The 17,912-nt window shown below is 41.9% G+C and overlaps 1 protein-coding gene across 1 annotated transcript in view; it reads right to left on the bottom strand.

Annotated features, from left to right (window-relative positions):
- The window catches only part of ENPP2 (ectonucleotide pyrophosphatase/phosphodiesterase 2), a 107,800-nt gene extending 91,547 nt beyond the window's left edge, over positions 1 to 16,253 (bottom strand). The window contains exon 1 of the mRNA XM_054692014.1: positions 16,187 to 16,253. Within this exon, the coding sequence (XP_054547989.1) occupies positions 16,187 to 16,207 (21 nt within the window). The 5' untranslated portion in view covers positions 16,208 to 16,253. The remainder of the gene's footprint in view (positions 1 to 16,186) is intronic.
- Between the last annotated feature and the right edge of the window lie 1,659 nt (positions 16,254 to 17,912).

The raw sequence follows: 17,912 nt of genomic DNA, 5'->3' as shown, positions 1-17,912 counted from the left end.
GCGGGCCAGCCTACTCCTTTTCTGTCATCTGACCAAGCAGCTGGCTCTGCAGGCTTTCTAGGTCTGGATCTGGGCAAATCATGCTAACAGACTGATGGCCTATGGCCTCATGTGACAAAACATTTTGCCAAAGATGCACTTTTCTCCTTTCCCCAGTCTCCTTTCACTTTCTGCAGCTGTTTCCCCTTTTTCCTGAGAATTGACCAAAATTCAGAAATTCTGATTCTTGCAATTAATCTCACAGGACTTGCTTTTTGATAACAATGCAGTTGTTTCAGCCAAGGACAGGTAGCTGATGAGATGCTCATGCAAAGAATGAAGACGGAGCCTAACAGAGCTGGGGAAATCTCAACATGCTGGTTCCTTTCACCAGCACCCAGCTTATTCCACTCACAACAAGGCTACCAAGTAAGCACAGTACATGTTGCCTTGTGCCAGGATCCTGTCCCTGGCTAAACACTTCAACATAGGATTTAGCTTTCATTCACTTCTCATTCACACAATTATGGAGCAAATACTTCATTGAGACCCTATGATGGTCTAGCAAAGTTTCAGGCACGAAAGACCCCAGCAATTCACAGAAGAACAAAAATATCTCCTCATGGAATTTACATTCTGTTGAATGGAAAAAAGGCATAACATGTATAACCACATCAATTTGTGATAAGAACGATGAATAAAACAGGATAGTGGGAATAAATAGAGAATGCAGTTATTAGCACTTGAAAGACACAAATAATGCCATTAGGATTTTCCTTCTATAGAGGAAGAGTTTTGAATAATTTACCAAGAGTTATCCAGTCATTGTTTGAACAGGAATTTGCCATATTCTAATAATAACGGTGATGAATACAGCAACAATGATCATAACAATTACCATCTATGAAGGTAGTTACTTAATAGCATGGAAGATAAAACAGTTAGGCACATGTTAAGTGGTGGAGCAAAGATTGAAACTCAAGTCTGAATAGTTGCAAGTCCCTAATCTCTCCACTATACTAGCCTCGTCCATTATTCTGCCAGAAATTCTTCTTATTAAACTGAAAGTTCTTACAGTGCAAGAGCCGCATGTCCATCATTTCCCCAAAGTTCCACACCATCTGGCACAGAAAGTATTAGATATACTCTATCTCAGACAGTCACAATCCCTGCACAGATAGAAACCTAAATACCCAAGAAAAATGGCTGCCTATTCTAATTTCCAGGCCTTCTTGGGCTCCCTTGGCAGTAAGTTGCACTGTGTAATTAGTGCTGCAGGCAAGATTACACTGAACCTCCAGAGCACAAATGACATTCTGAGCTCATGATGCAACAGCAACCTGCCAGCGTCTGCCGAGCCTCCCCAAGGTACCCACATTCCCAAGCAGAATTATGACCTGGCAGACTTGTTGGCCTCTTTATTAGACTTGTGCTTGTCTAGGAATGAAAGGAATAAACAAGTGGGATGTTCATGCCCTGCATTTTAATGAGAACTATAATCTATGGAGAAAAGGGGGCTTTGTGATGAGTTTGAAGAATGCCTGACTCTTACTGCATTAGTGCAACTCCAGTCTAACAATGCTTTTCTCAACATTCGTTGGTACTGGTGCCCACAGCTGCACTTCACACTGACATGCACACCATGGCCAATCCATAGGAACTGATCAGAATGCATGTATAGCGAATGATAGACTTTTATCCTTACTGCTGTCCAAGATGCTTAGTGAGAGTACAACCCAGCTAAATGTAAACATTTTGAGAGGAAGTATAATTCCCTTCTGGTTAAGATTTAGTGACAAGTAGATAGTTCTTAGTGTCAAGCCATCCTAAGTTGGAAATTATACTTACTATCAAAATTCAATGCTGCCACTTACTAGCAGGTGGTTTGGAAACTGTAAATGGTTGGACTTCTCTGCTTTCATTAAGTCTTCAGTTTTTAGCTCAGAGAGTCATCATCGCTGAGTACATTGCATGTGTGCACACGCACACATATATGCACACACACATTTTCTCTCTTTCCCCTTCTTTTTATGCCTCACAACATAGTACCTGGCAGGTGTGTCTCTCTTACTGAACTGTCATCTCCACAAGACTAAAGAGGAGTCAATGCCTTTTCCATTTCATCTGCCAAGTCTAGCACAGTGCCTGACACACAAGGACAGTCCAGTAACGTTGCTTAATGACATATCTCGTACCTGCAAGAATAATTGTTATCTGAAAGACAAGAAACAAGTGCTGGAGAGAACAGCTTTATACACTGTGGGAATATAAATTGGTGCAGTCACTAAATCTTAACCAAAAGGGAATGATTCTTGCTCTCAAAATTATGGAAAGCAGATGGAGATTTCTCAAAAAATTAAAAATAGAAATGCCAGTTCTCCCACTTCTCATTATTTACTCAAAACATACAAAAGCACTAATTCAAAAATATATATATTTTTATCCTCATGTTTATTGCAGCACTACTTATACTATAAAATAACTGGAAACAACCTCAGCGCCCATTGACTGATGAATGGATAAAGAAGATATGGTATTTATACACAACAGGATACTGTTCAGTTATAAAAAATATGAAATCCTACCCTTTGTAACAAGGATAGACCTCAAGTGAATTACATTAAGAGAAATAAATCAGGTGAAGAAAGACAAATACCATGTGACTTCACTCATATGCAGCATGTAGAGAAAACAAGCAAATGAAGTAAGTAACACAAAAATAAACTTTTGGACTGTAAGACCAATTAGTTGTTACCAGATAAGAAAGGGGGAAATAGGGCCTCTCTGGTGGTGCAGGGGTAAAAGTCTTAGCACTCTCAAACTATCCCCAGTTACTGCAGCATGAGTTCCATCCCCAGCCAGGGAGCTACCCACATGGTGCAGCAGACCTCTCCTGTCTCACCCCTGCTCCCCTCAGCAGTGTGTTTTGGTCAGTCTGCCTGTTCTGTTCCCCACTCTGTCTCTGGTGAATCCTCTCACTCCCCGCCTCTGGCCTAGACCCCAGTTTTTGTGTACATAAATAAATAAAAATAAATATTTTTTGAAAGGGGGAATATAAAAGGGTAATTGGAGAAGAGAAGGACAATGGACAAGGACAGAATTGGCCTCTCACTGGTGAACTTACAACATTTTTTTTTTTTTTTTTTTTTATAGAGGCATGCTTTATTTATTTGTTTGCTGGTTTGTTTGTTTGTTTTGTTTATACATGCACTGGGTACAGTCAGAAGCGCGGGAGGGTGAGAGAATTCACCAGAGCCAGAGCGGGGAGCAGAGCAGGCAGAAGGACCAAGGTACACTGCTGAGGGGAGCAGCGGGCAGCAGGAGAGGTCTGCACGCCATGTGGGACCCTCCTCCGGTGGCCGGGGAGCAGCCGGGGATCGAACCGGCGCCACAGAGGCCGCGGGCAGCTTCTCAACCCAGCGCTCAACCGCTGCGCCACCGGGGAGGCCCTCACTGGTGAACTTAATGTAGTCTGTACACATGTTGATTCTCAGCGATGAACATCTGAAACTTATATTGTGCTTTTAATGCAATGATATTTCAATTTAAAAAAATATTTTTGTTCGAGTTCTAGTGAGGTTGCGGAGAACCTCTTATATTGTTGGTGGTAAACTAGTCCAATCCCTGTGGAAAGCCATGTGGTGTTTTCTCAAAAGACTAAAAATGGATCTGCCATATGACCTAGCAATTCCACTCCTAGGTATCTACCCAAAGAACACTAAATAAAGGAAACCTGTACTCTTATGTTTATTGCGGCGCTATTAACAATAGCCAAGACATAGAAACAGAATAAATGCCCCAAAAATTGGTGAGTGGATCAAGAAGATATGTTATACATACACAATGAAAGATTACTCAGTGATTAAAAAAGATAAATGCATGCCATTTGCAGCAACAAGGAGCTAGAAGGAATTAGACTAAGTGAAATTAGCCACAAGGAGAAATCTAAATACCATGGTATCACTTGTATGTGAAATACAGAGAAATCAAACAAAGGGTCAAAGAAAGAGAATCTATGGCCAGAAAACTGATCATAGAGCTGAGGCATCCAGGAGAGGAGAGGGACTAGAAGGGAGGGGGAGAGGCTAGAAGGGAGGAGGAGGGACTAGAAGGGAGGGACGAGAAAAGGAGGGGACTATGGCAGAGGTCGATGGGTGCTTTGGTGTAGGGACAGCTATGATGACCACACCTAAGGGGAGCTATTCACTGTTGTCAAAATATTAACAAAGATTTAAAGCAATGGTACTTCATTAAGAAAAATAATGAATTTAAAAAGAACAGAAAAAATATTATTGTTGTTTGAACAAATTAAGAAAGAGGAAGGAAATAATGAAACCGGAATGTGGCGTGTTGAGACAGAGGATCAGTCAACTGTCCCACAGCTTTCCTCTCTGTGAAATGGAAGCAGATTTCTGGGTCTTCTCCTCCTTCCCTCCCCAGCCTGGGTCAGAGTTGATCAGAGTTCTCAAGGATTCTCTAGATCCTTGAGGAGAACTAAGTCCCAACCAGAGGAAAACAATGCCACTTTCTTGCTCCTATTCCCATCCATCCCTAGACAGGCTGGGAAAACAGCAAAATCTTACTGATGATCTGCACATGTATTTATGTCACTTTGCTTTAACAAAAGCCCTTAAGATGTGTCTTACTTCATCTGAACTAGCCACTGAATTATTTACATACAATATAAAAATTTTCTAATCTTTTCAAACTTTTCTTATTTTTGCCCAAAGATCAAATTATAGATTGAGGTGTTTCTGCAGAAAATTGCTTGTTATTTAGGAAGGTCATTCTCTGGCAGAGCAACTAACTACATTTTTACTCCAAAGCCACGGGGAGTGTAACAGTAATGAGGGACTTAGTGTCCAGCGAGTATGGGATGAACGTCCTGCAGCATCTCACTACACGCCTTCCCAAGACAAATGTGGTCAGCTAAGGAGTAGAAGACCTGCTCCAGCCAAAGATATCTGTACAAAGAAGCTTTGTACAGAAAAAAAAGCATCTTCCCTGATGTGATCTGACAAGGGAGTTGCTGTGCACTTCCAACTTCCCAGTTGGCGATCATCAGCCAACCATGACAGAAGCTCCCAATCTTTCCAAAGTCTTTTTGCTACTTGGAAATAATAGGTATTTGAAATGAAGCCACAAATGCCTTGTGGACCACATTTCGAGTGCTCTTCTAATTTCCTTTTTAGACCTCTTTCCTCAGCAACAAGAACACAGATCAGTATTATGTTCATCTGTAATTTATAGGGGGGAGACACTGAGCCACTGGAAATGCAGCGAGGGAGCTGGGGCTTAAACAATGTGGCTCCAGAGCCAGAGCACAAACCCATGACACCATCCTATCTGCCTGGTATCGAGAAGGACGGTGTTTAATAAATCACAGAACAGTTTTCCCCATTGTTATACCCACTTGGGACAACCTTAGTTGACCAACAACCTTCAGATCAGTGCTACTAACCTGAAGTCTGGAAATTCATAGTCCTTGGTTTGACTTATAAGAGCTTTGAAACCTTGTCTAGTTAGGTAACCTCTTCAGCTATTTTTTATTTTTGTTTTCAGCCTAAAAATGAGAATGACAGTGATTGTTTCCAAAGGTGGTTTTGAGCATGGATAGGCACATTTTTTTTCTGTATAGGATCAGATAATACACATTGTATAGTTACATCCCTATTAGCAATTACTCAACTTGCTATTGAGGCATGAAGGCAACACAGGGGATAGGAAGAGCAGAGGAGGCGGTAGTGTTCCAGTAACACTTCATTCACCAAATGGGCGGCAATCCAATGTGCTCTGCAGGCTATAGTTTGGTGACCTTGGTTTTGAGGATTACACGAGATAATGAATGTGCTTTCCATGATCTTTAGAATATAAGGTATAGAAAATGATAGCATAACTATGGCTTCAGCATGAGATGACCCATACTTTCAAGTCAGGTCAACCAAACTGAAAGCTTAGATGAACTGAAACTTTCAACTTGTGTCAATCTTCATCAAGATCTGAAGTCTTGCTTGGGTAAATGCATAACTTTCATAGACTTTTGAAATGTTGAAAAATTATAATATCCCTCCTCCAATATTACCAGATAAATAGGGTTGCCAGAGACTGTGTATAAATATTTCCAAGGTTGGGGATGTATTAGGTGTTTATTTGCAATCACCATTATTTGCAGGACATACTGGGGGGTTTTCCTTTTGCTCTCATCTGTTTTGTTTTTTCCTAAATCTGACTACCCTCACCACAGACTTTTGTATGGTTCGATAATTTGGGAACTACTGATTTGATCACATAATAAGAATAACCCAACACAAGTAACATTTTGTTCTCTCAGGGAGGAAAAGAATTGCATTCTTATGGAATTATCCCCAAAGTTCAAAACTAATAAGTCCCCTGGGTGGAAGCCACTGAAACACTAAGAGACGACCAGTTCTCTGTGCTCACGGGTGCCAAGAACAAGCTTAGGTCACCCAAGGAAAAAGTGCAATAATCTTGCATTTATTCCTCCTGATTAAAGTCAAGCAGCTTTTTGGAAATGTTCAGCATCCATCAAGTCACCCCGTTGAATTAATATCTGAGCGGTATTAATGATGGAAAAACTCAACGGTATCCAACACGTCCAATGTTTTGCATTGCTTTTGTCAGCAACCAAACTGTGTGCTGAGAAATCCCATTTTGTCAGTAAACAACACTTTTGAGGGGAGAAGAAATATTCTGTGCACATAAACACAGTGGCCTAAATCAAAGATTCACAATAAATATTTGATGACAAAGGCATGGGTGGAGTAGGTGCCTTCAAGCATCAGATGTCTTCTAACAGGAGGAAAGTAAAATCATTCTCGGTGTTCAGGAAAAGGGGGGAAACATGGGTTAGCATGTCAATACCCACATCTTTTCAAACTTTAAAGAAGGAAAATGGTATTTGATCTGCCCATGAAAGAGAAATGTATCATTCTTGAATTAAAAGAGTACAATATACACTGTCAAAAGACCCACATTAAGTTTAACTACCACTGTTAAGCAGTGCAACCTAGAATAATTCACTTAGTCTCTCTGACCCTCCACTTCTATCTTTTATTAAGGTACTATGCCATATTATATAAACTGCAGATATTTACAGTATAAAAGTTGTTAAGTTTGATGCATGCATGCAATCGTGAAAGCTTAACATCAAGAAAATGAATTTATCCATCACCAAAAAAAGGTTGCTTGTAACACTATATAAATTCACAGGTAACCACTACGGATCTTTCAGACAATAGATTAGTTTAAATATTTACTATTTGATATAAATGGAATCATATAGTATATAATCTTGTGTCTGGATTCTGTCAATCAGTATAACTGCTTTGAAGTTCATACGTGAGGTTGTGCCTATCATTTGCTCCGTCTTCTGTGTTGGGGAACAGGATTTCGTTAAATGGATATCTCATGCACACACACACACACACACACACACACTCACAGACACGCTCACACAAATGCACAAAAGAATACCTATCTCAGGGCCTCCCTGGTGGCGCAAGGGGTTAAGTGTCACTATGAAGCAATCCTCAGCCAGTGCAGCAAGAGTTCGATCCCCAGCCAGGGAGTGGACCCACATGGTGCAGACCTCTCCTGTCTCACCCACTACTCCCCTCAGCAGTGTATTTTAGTTAATCTGCCTATTCTGTTCCCCACTCTGTCTCTGGTGAATCCTCTCACCATCCCACCTCTGGCCTGTACCCCAGCTCTTGTATATATAAATAAATAATTTTTTTTTTAAAAAAAGAATGCCTGTCTCATGTTTCAGTCATGGTCGAAAAAAGTGATGGATATGAAAATGCTTTGAAAATAGCCACATACAGTTGTCTGTCCTTCCTATGACCATGGCAGATTCTCTGGTGCTGAAGAGCCAAATCCCGCTGTATTGAATGATAGCAGCTGCAAGCGTGTTAAGGGAGTTATGCTTTCATGAAATCTGTGTCCATTTGCTAAAGCTGCCATAACAAAGGGTCACAAACTGGATGGCTTAGAAAACAGAAATTTGTTGTCTCAGTTCCTGGAGTTTAGAAGTCCAAAGTCAAGTCCGGATCACTCTGCAGGCAGTGAAGGTAGGATCTGCTCCAGTCCTCTCTGCCTTTATAGATATGCATCTCATCGGATCATCTTCCTTCCACATGAGTCTCTCTGTCCAAATGTCCCCCTTTTTTAAGGACACCACTTATTGGAGGAGGGTCTGTCCCACTGTCCTCACTTCGATTGCCTCTGTAAAAACCCTGAAATGGTTAATTTTCTGTTAATTTTATTAAGCAAAGGGATGCCCAGATAACTGATATAACATTTCTAGTATGTCTGTGGGTGTGTTTCTGGAAGAAATTAACATTTGAATCAAGCCAGTAAAGATGGTCCTCCACCATGAGCCAGGTCTTCGAATCCATTGAGGAACTAAATAGAAAAGGGAATGGTGAAGCTGGTCTTTTCAAATGAGCTGAAACATCCATATTTTTCTATCCTCCAACCGCAGCATTCCAGGTTCTGAAGTCTTGGGATTCACCCTAGGACTTACACCCCTGTTCTTTGGACTTAAACTGAATTTTACCACCGGTTTTCTTTGTACTCCACTTACAGATGAGAGATCATAGGACTTCTTTGACTTCATTATCAAGTGAGCCAATTCCTGTAATAATTTCAATAGATAGACAGACAGATTGATCGATCTTATTCTATTTCTCTGTAGAAGCCTGACTATTGATTCTGCTATTCTAGTAAACCTTGACTATACAGACCTTATCTCCAAATAAAGTTGCATTCTGAGGTACCAAGGATTAAGACATCGACAATGAATTTGGGAGTAGGATGGGGATATAATTCAAACCATAACAACATCTTTTATTTATTTTGTTTTAAAGTTACCAAAGAATTCACAGTGTTTCCCAACAAAGACCAGCTTCTCAGATGAAAACATTTCACTCTACAACAGAGACCTACTAGCTTGTTGAGTGTCTAGGATAATAAACTTTACTTTAGCATCAGGAGCTAAGGTTATGGCCACAGACTTTTCCAGACACCAAAACATGAGGCAGTATCCCTCTTCTCAGAAAACTCTCTTTATCTTGGAACCAACATCGCACCACTTTTCCTTATATCTACCTTGAGAACAAAAATTTACCTTACTGATACTATAGTTCATAGACACTAAAGTTTTTAGCTGTCAAACTCAACTCTTTGTCAAAAAATATACTTAGAGGTTCTATCTCATTTCTGCATCAACCTACAGGTTGTTGACACACTTTAAAATCAGATGCCTCCATTAAATTACAGAATTAACAAGTATATGCACATACATAAATTAAAAATCTTACAATAATAAATTAATATAACATAAAATATGAAGTTTTTTAAAGTTAGATTTTTGTATACTCATGTTTTCATAGCAACTCGATATCATTTTTCAGTCATTAACTGTCTTATAATTGTAGAAATCGTAAATGTGCCCTGCACAGTGGATCTACAAGCATGGTAGCATTTTTGTAACATCAACTAAGTAGAACTAGTCTGATGCCTACCCAGAAGGGCTTGTTAAGAACAGATACAGAACACAACACAATGCATCCACTGACAACCACGTTTTTGAAAAATACATAATAGTATGAGGTAATATTCTTGATATGTTGTCAGTGAAAAGCAGGTTACAGAAGGATATGCAGTGACTTCTCATTTTAAGACCACGTGTACATAAAGGAATAGACAAGGGTTATTCACCAGTTTGTTAACATGCTTGTCTCTGGGTAGTGAGATTGTAGTCAATTTTTTGTCTCTTCTTGCTTCTTCCATTATCAAATTATTTTCTACAAAATCCATGCCTCATTTAAAAGGCATTCCCTTCTGAATGATTATTATCATAGACAGCACCATTCATAACATAGCATATTGTATTTTTCACCAACCTTAGTACGAGACTTCTGGGGGAGAGGAGATCAAATATAGATAAAATAATTACACCTTCAACATTATAATGCAATTTATAACATTATAACAAAACTTTATGAAGAACGTAACATTTGATTCATGTTAGACTTTGATGAAAATGTATATTCTCAGCGAAGTACACAGAATGTGCAGAGGATAATCCTCACACAGGAAACAGGGTAAGTAAACAAACATTTGGCAAAATACTGGGTCTGCTCTGAGAGTAACAACTACTTCAAGAGTAGTTCAGAGGTTCTCTAATAGGCTGCCAGGAGTTGAAGCAGAATTGTTAAGTCAGGGGGGTGGATGATCATAAAATTTACTGTTCAAACTAAGACCCTTTTGAGAGTGAAAGTGAATGCTCTTAATAGCTACTAGGAGACCACAGGCCAGCACTAGGACCACACAGGGACACCGGGATGGGATCGCAGAGCACTTTAAATGCTGGCTAAGATATTTGAACTTCATACACAGAGTCTTGGAATCTTCAGGTTGAAAGGAAATGGCAATCCCACCATCCTGACTACCCCATCCCTGACTTTCCAGCTTTTCCAAGAATAGCTATAAGTCTTTGTTTAAATATCTCTGTGACAAAGAATGCATTGCTCGGAACAATTCTGTTAGAAAATTCTTCATTGTATTGAGCTGAAATTGATGTCCTGGACCTCCCACCCTTTTGGCCCTGTGCTACATCTCACAGAGACAAGCACAATGCTTAATCTCTCTTCTACAGGAGAGTGAATGATGTAAAGACAGATAAATGGCTCTCTAGATCTTTTTCTTTGCAGATTAAATGTCCTATAATGTCATCTTTCCTACAGCCCTCCTGTAATTTGTCCCCATTTGCTTTTTATTTCCTAATTCATTTTTAAAATGTTTCTTTCTGTCATCCTCCAGCCACCATCTTGGTTAGGGCCACCATCTTTTCTCATTTATGTTACCACCAGGCCTCCTAAGTGGTTCTCTCCCTCATTGAGCAACCCTCCAACCCATTACCCAAACTGCTGCCAGAATGATCTTTCCACAGCACAAACGTGATTGTGACACAGCCCTGCTAACAATCGTCAGTGGCACCTTTGCTCCTACAGGTGAACTGCAGCCTCACAACAACAAGTTCTATCCCCACCACTGCTCTGCTCTCATCCCTCTCATTCCCTCACCCCTCTTCTTCCAGCTCCTTGAATAGACCTCTTGTCCTTAATCTATTGAAGGAACGTACGGTCACCTATGCTTGGAACTGTCTTCCCTCCACCAACTGCATGTTGATAACTCATATTCAGCCTCTAGACTATCTACCCTGGTTCCAGTAAGACAGAATTAAATACCCCTTCTTTGGTGGTTCCACAGGAACTTGCTTTCTCCCTCTTAAAGCAAGTAGAACATTAAAATCACCTGCTTATTCATCTAGAACTTTTGCTATTCATCTAGAACTTTTTGTGAATTCCATGAGAGCAGGTCTGTCTTTCTCAGCTGTCATCAGCATCTAGTACAATAATCAGCACAGAAAATACTAATCAGTGAATGTGTAGCACCAAAGTACAATTGCTCTAAATATGCTCTGCACAATGCAGACTAGAATGACTATCAACTTCCACATCATACAATCTATACCTTTCTTAATAAGACCTAACAAACATCTCACAATTGATTTTACAATCAGTTTATATTCCAAAACCTTAACTTCATGAAACCATGACTTCTATCTTTATCTTCTGTCTCTCTCTCCTCCTCTGTCTCTTCTCCTCACCTCTCTTCATTATCCTCTCTTCCACTTTCTCTCCCACACCCTCCCTCTACCTCTCACTGCTTCCCCTCTCCCTCACGTATACCAAATAATTTGCAATTGACCTTAACACCCATGTGTAATACATGTTATATCTATCTCTGCACAATCCTCCCCAAAATAAAGTTAAAATAGGCTATAACTTTCTGATAATTTTGAACTCCTAATCTTTTTGCATTTTTCTCAAATGTGATATATTTTATGTTTCTATGGATGTCAATGATATTAAATAAAACAGAAATGAAGACAGAGCCCACCAAAATCTACCATCTGTTAATCCATCTATTAACCAGTTTTCCCTTAATAAGTTCATTCAAGGAGTCATTAATCCAGCCCATAAGTAGTCTTCCAATCTAGAAAACTATCACAAGATCTGTGTCATTCTTTTTTTTTTAAAGATTTATTTATTTATTTATACAAGAACCGGGGTACAGGCCAGATGCACGTGAGGGTGAGAGAATTCACCAGAGACAGAGCTGGGAACAGAACAGGCAGACTGACTGAAATACACTGCTGAGGGGAGCAGTGGGCGAGACAGGAGAGGTCTGCGCACCATGTGGGACCCTCGCCGGCCAGCTGGGATCGAACCAGCACTGCAGAGACTGTGGACAGCTTCACAGCATGGCGCTCAACAGCCTGCGCCACCAGGGGAGACCCCATCTACATCATTCTTGAAAGCCATTAATGATTAGTCTTCAAATTTATTAATGTTAGTTGAATATAACCATGCTCCAGGTGCTTTCATATACTTTATTTTAGTTACAATTTCCAACACATGTTATAGTTTTTTAATAGATAATAATAAAAAAAAATGTCCCAGAGGTAGTAAGTACTAGAACAGGAACATGCACCCAGGTCCTATGACTCTAGGTTCACGGTCAATACCACACATTACACCGGGATCCTCTCAAAAGAGAAAATATGCAGAATTGGTATTGGGTTGACTCCTAATAATCACCACCTACTCTCCCAAATATCTCTTGAATGAAGTAATCCTCTTGATAGAAATTCTCACCCTGAACTTCCTGACAACTCAAGGGGTTTTAAGGGTAAACATATTTGAATCCCCTCAAAGTTTGTGAAAAGTGCTATGTGTTGAATATTATACATATTTTTTCCTCAGGAGAATAACGCACCTCTGAATCTTAAATGGATCATGGCTCCAAACAAGAACAAGTTGAAGTTCAATCACTCTCTCCAGAAAATAATCATGGTTCACCTCTCTATGTAGAGTTTCAAAAGCATATATTTCTCTCTTTAGAAAATCAAAGCTACATGTTCTCATCTCTAGTCTCTCAAAGCTTCCATCACCACTAGGAACCCTGGAGACTCCACCTACTGGTTCCTTCTGAGACCATGGACACATTTTCAGTTATCAAAATATACCAGCTTGTATCTTTGATACCAGCTTGTCCACAGGCTTTCTTAGAAGTGCCCATATCATGCCCTTCAGTAGCCTCTTCCCATGCCACATTCAAGCCTGAAAAAGAGTCCTTTGCCTTCACAAAACCAAAGCAAAATTCTAACAGGTCTTTCCTACAGCTTTTCCCAGCTTTGGCTAAGGTTAGAACAAAGGGTAGCAATAGGAGAAAATCACTCTTTGAGAATGTGGATCAGAGAGATGGTTAGTAAATGTGGAGACTTGGGGATTATTTCAAATACAAAATACAAAATGTTAAGTAAGTGGAGTCTGTTCTCTGCCTGATAATCATGGCTGATCACCCTTCAGTCTCACCGCACTGCACAATGGATGATCACTTCCAGATAGGTTTGTGTATCTCTGCCACCTTATTCAACATCTGAACATAACAGTCACAGACAAGAATTCATTGAACATCCCATGTGGACCCAGCTAAGCCCAAAAGAGCTGATCCCTGCCTCTGAGGAGTTTACAGACCAGTGGGGGGCAGGAAAGTAAATAGATCATTACAATAAAGAAAGGCAAACGTTCAGACACAAGGAATAAAGAAAACTCTGCGAGAATATGGGAGGGTCACCTCTGTGGATGAGGAGCAGATGGTCTGGGTCATTTCCAAAAGTGGCTCTCTGCTGATTCTTAAGGGAAAATGGAAGTAAGACACAGGTCTAAGAGAAGGACAAAGAGGAAGGTCAAGTTCAGGGAGTAATTTAATATGCCTAAATTGTGCACAATGAAGTGTGAATTAAAATGTGCTTAAATGGGGGAAGAGAGTAAATGGCAAGAGATAAGACTGAAAAGGAAGGGGAAGGGCAAGCCATGGAGAATGTCTACATACCCATTATTCATTATTCTCAAAAGGAAAAAAGCAGGACTTCAGGAAAAAAGGAAGACTTTAGGAAAAAGATCTCCTGGGCATGTTGCATTTTAAGAGACCACTTGTAGTATGGTGACAAGGTGTGGGTGAACAGGACTGCCTCCAAGTGTGACTGATGGAAGTTGAGACCAGGATCAAATATAGGGGAGGGGGGTGCTGACTTCAACTAAAATAGTGGCAGGATGGAGGGAGGCACAGGAGTGTGCATGAAAGAGGTGGAGCAAATAGGACTCGGGAGCTGATTCTGTGTCCTGAATGGAGGAGAGGAAATCCCCCAGGATGGTCCAGTTGGGTCTGGCTTTCACAAGCAGGGTGCCATGTGAGCAGCAGAGAGCAGAAGAGGAGAAACAGGCCTGGGAGAAGGACAAAGCAGACAAATTTATTTTCAACAGGTTGCTTTTAAGGTGTTCCCTGAGGTATCATCATGGAGATGTTCTACATAAAAGGTTAGGGTTTGGGAGAAATGACCAGGCTAAGCCAAGCTTCCATGTCATGGCTGAAACATGGGAGTGGATGAGAATATTTTGGGGGGCTCTATGAAAGGGAGGGTCAGGGACAATCAAACACTGATTCACTCAAGCCCTTTGCAGGCATTAAATAGTCACTTGAAAGGTCAGAGACCGAGAAGTGCAGTATTACAGAATCCAGGAAGGAATTAAAAAAAAAAAAAAAAAGGAACCACCAAGAGTAGAAAATAACACAGAGGGGCCTCCCTCATGGCGCAGGGGTTAAAGGCACAGAGCTATCAAGCTGTCCCAGCCACTGCCTCAAGAGTTCGATCCCTGGCCTGGGAGCTAACCCACGTAGTGCAGCAGACCTCTCCTGTCTCACCCGCTGCTCCTCAGCAGTGTATTTCAGTGCATCTGCCTGTTCTGTTCCCCACTCTGTCTCTAGTGAATCCTCCCACCCCCTGCACCTCTGGCCTACACCCCAGTTCTTGTATGCATAAATAAATAAATCTTTTTTAAAAAGTGACAGAGAAGAAAGGTTAGCCCTCACCTTGGACTTAGCTTCCAAGAGGTCTTCCCAGACACTGACCAAGGTGGTGTTCAAAAGCAAGGACAGATACCAGCTGCTGGGTGTGAAGGAGTCACTAGGTGTGAGGACACAGAGATAGGGAATGACACTCACTTTTCCCAGGAGGTTGGTGGGAAAGAGGAGAGGAAAATGGAGCAGGCAGTTGAGGGGAAGCGCACAAACCCAACGCACTACGAGTGAACTGACTTGAGGAAAGCCTCTTCCCTTCCCTGGAACTGGGTGTGTGATAAATACATAAACAGACGCCAGAACTGCTTCCCTCTGCGTCCTGCTGAGACTTTGTTTTCAGAGCCTTTATCTTTGGGAAACTGCTTTGGGCTTAACTTGTTAAAATGAAACCAGAGGAAGGCAGTGCAGCCGCGCACAGTAACCCTTTGACCCACCGTTGGCACCTGACGGCTGCGTCCTTACCCCCCTCCCGACCCTTCCCACCTGCTCAGTTTGCCCCAGGAGATTTCCAAGCCCAGATCAAAAGCACCCCCTCCCCAATCGAGATCTCAGGTTCCCTCAATTCTCACCCCAAATTAGCCAGATCCATTTGAAAGGCGAGTTCACATAGTTAAGTACAAAGGGCTTGGGAGCCGGCAGCGCCGCATCTGCGCACACAAAGGTGTGGATCCCGCGAGGGGGACCCGGCCTCGTGCTAGGGGCGCTCCCCATCTCCGAGAAAGAGGGATGGAGTCAGTGCAGGATCCCAGAGAGCAAGACCGAACCAGATGGCTTTAAAAATTCCCACCCGTCTCACAAAGCCCTTGTGCAACAGGTAATAAACAAAACGCCTCGCGGCCCCGGGAGGACGGAGCTCACCAGCCCTGGACCCGCTGTGCCCAAGGGAGCTCCCACTGGGCGCTAGTCCAGCCGTAGTGACCTGAGACCCGGCCCCGGCCCCACTTTGCAAGATCTACCCCACTCCTTTACCAGAAACCAGACCCATATTTACATATGCAAAAAAATCCCTGGCAATGAAAACTCGAAATGACTTAAACTGCATCTTGCGCGCTGCAAGTTGCTCCAGCTGAGCGCCCGGGAACGCAGCCCAACAGGGACTGGAGGCCCTTTGCAAGGTTTCTCTGCTGACAGAACAGCAGCTTGGCCCCGGGAGCACCAGCAATGGAGGCCGGGAGGAGAGAGGCGCCTACCGTACCCGATGGTCGAGGCGGGTCATCCTGCGGCCGTGCGGGAGCCTGCTGGGCCCCGGCGCTGCGGACGCGGCTCGCCTGCGGGCGCGCGGATCTGTGAGCTCTGCCCCGGCACGCCCGCCCCGGGCTGCTCTTGTTTGCACTGGCCCGTTTGCTCTTGGGATTTCTCCAATGCAGATGTAGTCAGGGGGCCGCTGCCCCAGGGGACAATGATTCCATTGGAGGCCGGCCTTTGACAAGACTCACACATGACCTTTGACTAAAATGGCTTGGGGAAGGAAAGTGTCCCCAGGCTGGAGACGAGGCATCCAGGGCTGCCTTCCACATACCCACCCCCCACCGTGCCAAGTTAATTTTTTATCCTGTAATCCTCCAAGGAGAGTCTCCGGTGTCGTTTGATTTACCTCTTCTTCTTCATTCTGGAGGATTCTTTCCGGGGGTTTCTGAAAGGACTGGCTGCCGAAGCGTCCTGCTGTGTTAATGCCTACTTCTCTGAATTAGCATTTCCAGGTTGAAATGGGCTGGCGCATACTGTATAAGTTTCTCTGACTCTGGGGGATAATGTCACCAGGTCCCCTCTGCAGCATGTTAGTTTACAAAGAGCTTTGCACAATCATGCTGTTATTTGGCCTCCCAACCTATGCTTAGGAGGCCAGCCTATGACTGCTAATTTACACATAAACAGAAACTCCAGGAAAAATAAGATATTTGCCCAATCACCTTACCAGAAAGTGAAAATCTGGAAACTTTCCATCAACCTGGTGTCTACATCTTCAAATCATCCACTTCCCTGCTGAATGATGCACTGGCACTAACTGAATTATAATATTTAAGCGTATAGTGTAACACCTGGTTATAATAAATAATATAAAGCAATAGCAGCTAGGACTATTTTGTTTTTTAAAATGATAAAAGTGAGTGTTACAAATTGTTTTAATGTAATTGCTGTTTTGGTTATTGATATCCACCGATACTTTAAATTCATTGACTACGTGGGGGGAGGCGTCTAAATTTATCTCTTTACAAGTTGCTAAAGGTTGCAGCTTGTGGGATTGTGAAGAGAGGCCTGAACAAGTGGCTAGGACGTTATTTGAAGAAGAGGGATTTCTTTTCTTTTTTTTTTTCATTTTTTTCATTTTATGTATTTTTTACATCATTTTTCATCTTTGCACAATGTACGCATTTTCCTCTTAAAAAAATAAAATAAAAAATCAAGAGGAGAGATATGATGGAAGTCTGCAGTGATGTCCTGCTCTGGGCATACGCTCCTTGTTGCAGTGTAGAGAACGGGGGAGGGGTCACATTTAGAACCAGCTTGGAAGGAGGCAGCCAGGAGGAGAAAAGAGAAAAGCATATCATTGACCCAGAAGACATCACATATAAAAGCCATCCTCGTGCCTTCGTGGAAATAAAAATACATCCTGCAGCAGGATCCGGGGTGTGAGAAGCACATCTAGACAGAAGGATGTGGGTTTGGACTTTGAGAGCCTCCTGTGTCACTTTAGGGAATTTGAACTTCATCCTGCAGGGCTGAATGGGTTGATACAACTAGCCCTGGGTTATCAGCTCACCAGAAAAGAATGCAGAAGTCCTATGTTGTTCTAGAACAAGAAAAAATAACATATATAATATGTAGATATCATATATATATATATATATATATATACATACACACATCTTGGTGGTTATGGCATTAGCTTCATTAAATAGATGCAGCTTATTCTTCCTAAC

The sequence above is a fragment of the Talpa occidentalis genome, unplaced genomic scaffold, assembly GCF_014898055.3.
Source record: "Talpa occidentalis isolate TD23 unplaced genomic scaffold, MPIMG_talOcc4v2.1, whole genome shotgun sequence".
In the NCBI taxonomy this organism is placed as follows: Eukaryota; Metazoa; Chordata; class Mammalia; order Eulipotyphla; family Talpidae; genus Talpa; species Talpa occidentalis.
Note: the sequence above shows the minus strand (reverse complement) of the source record. Positions and strands in the feature narration are given on the sequence as shown.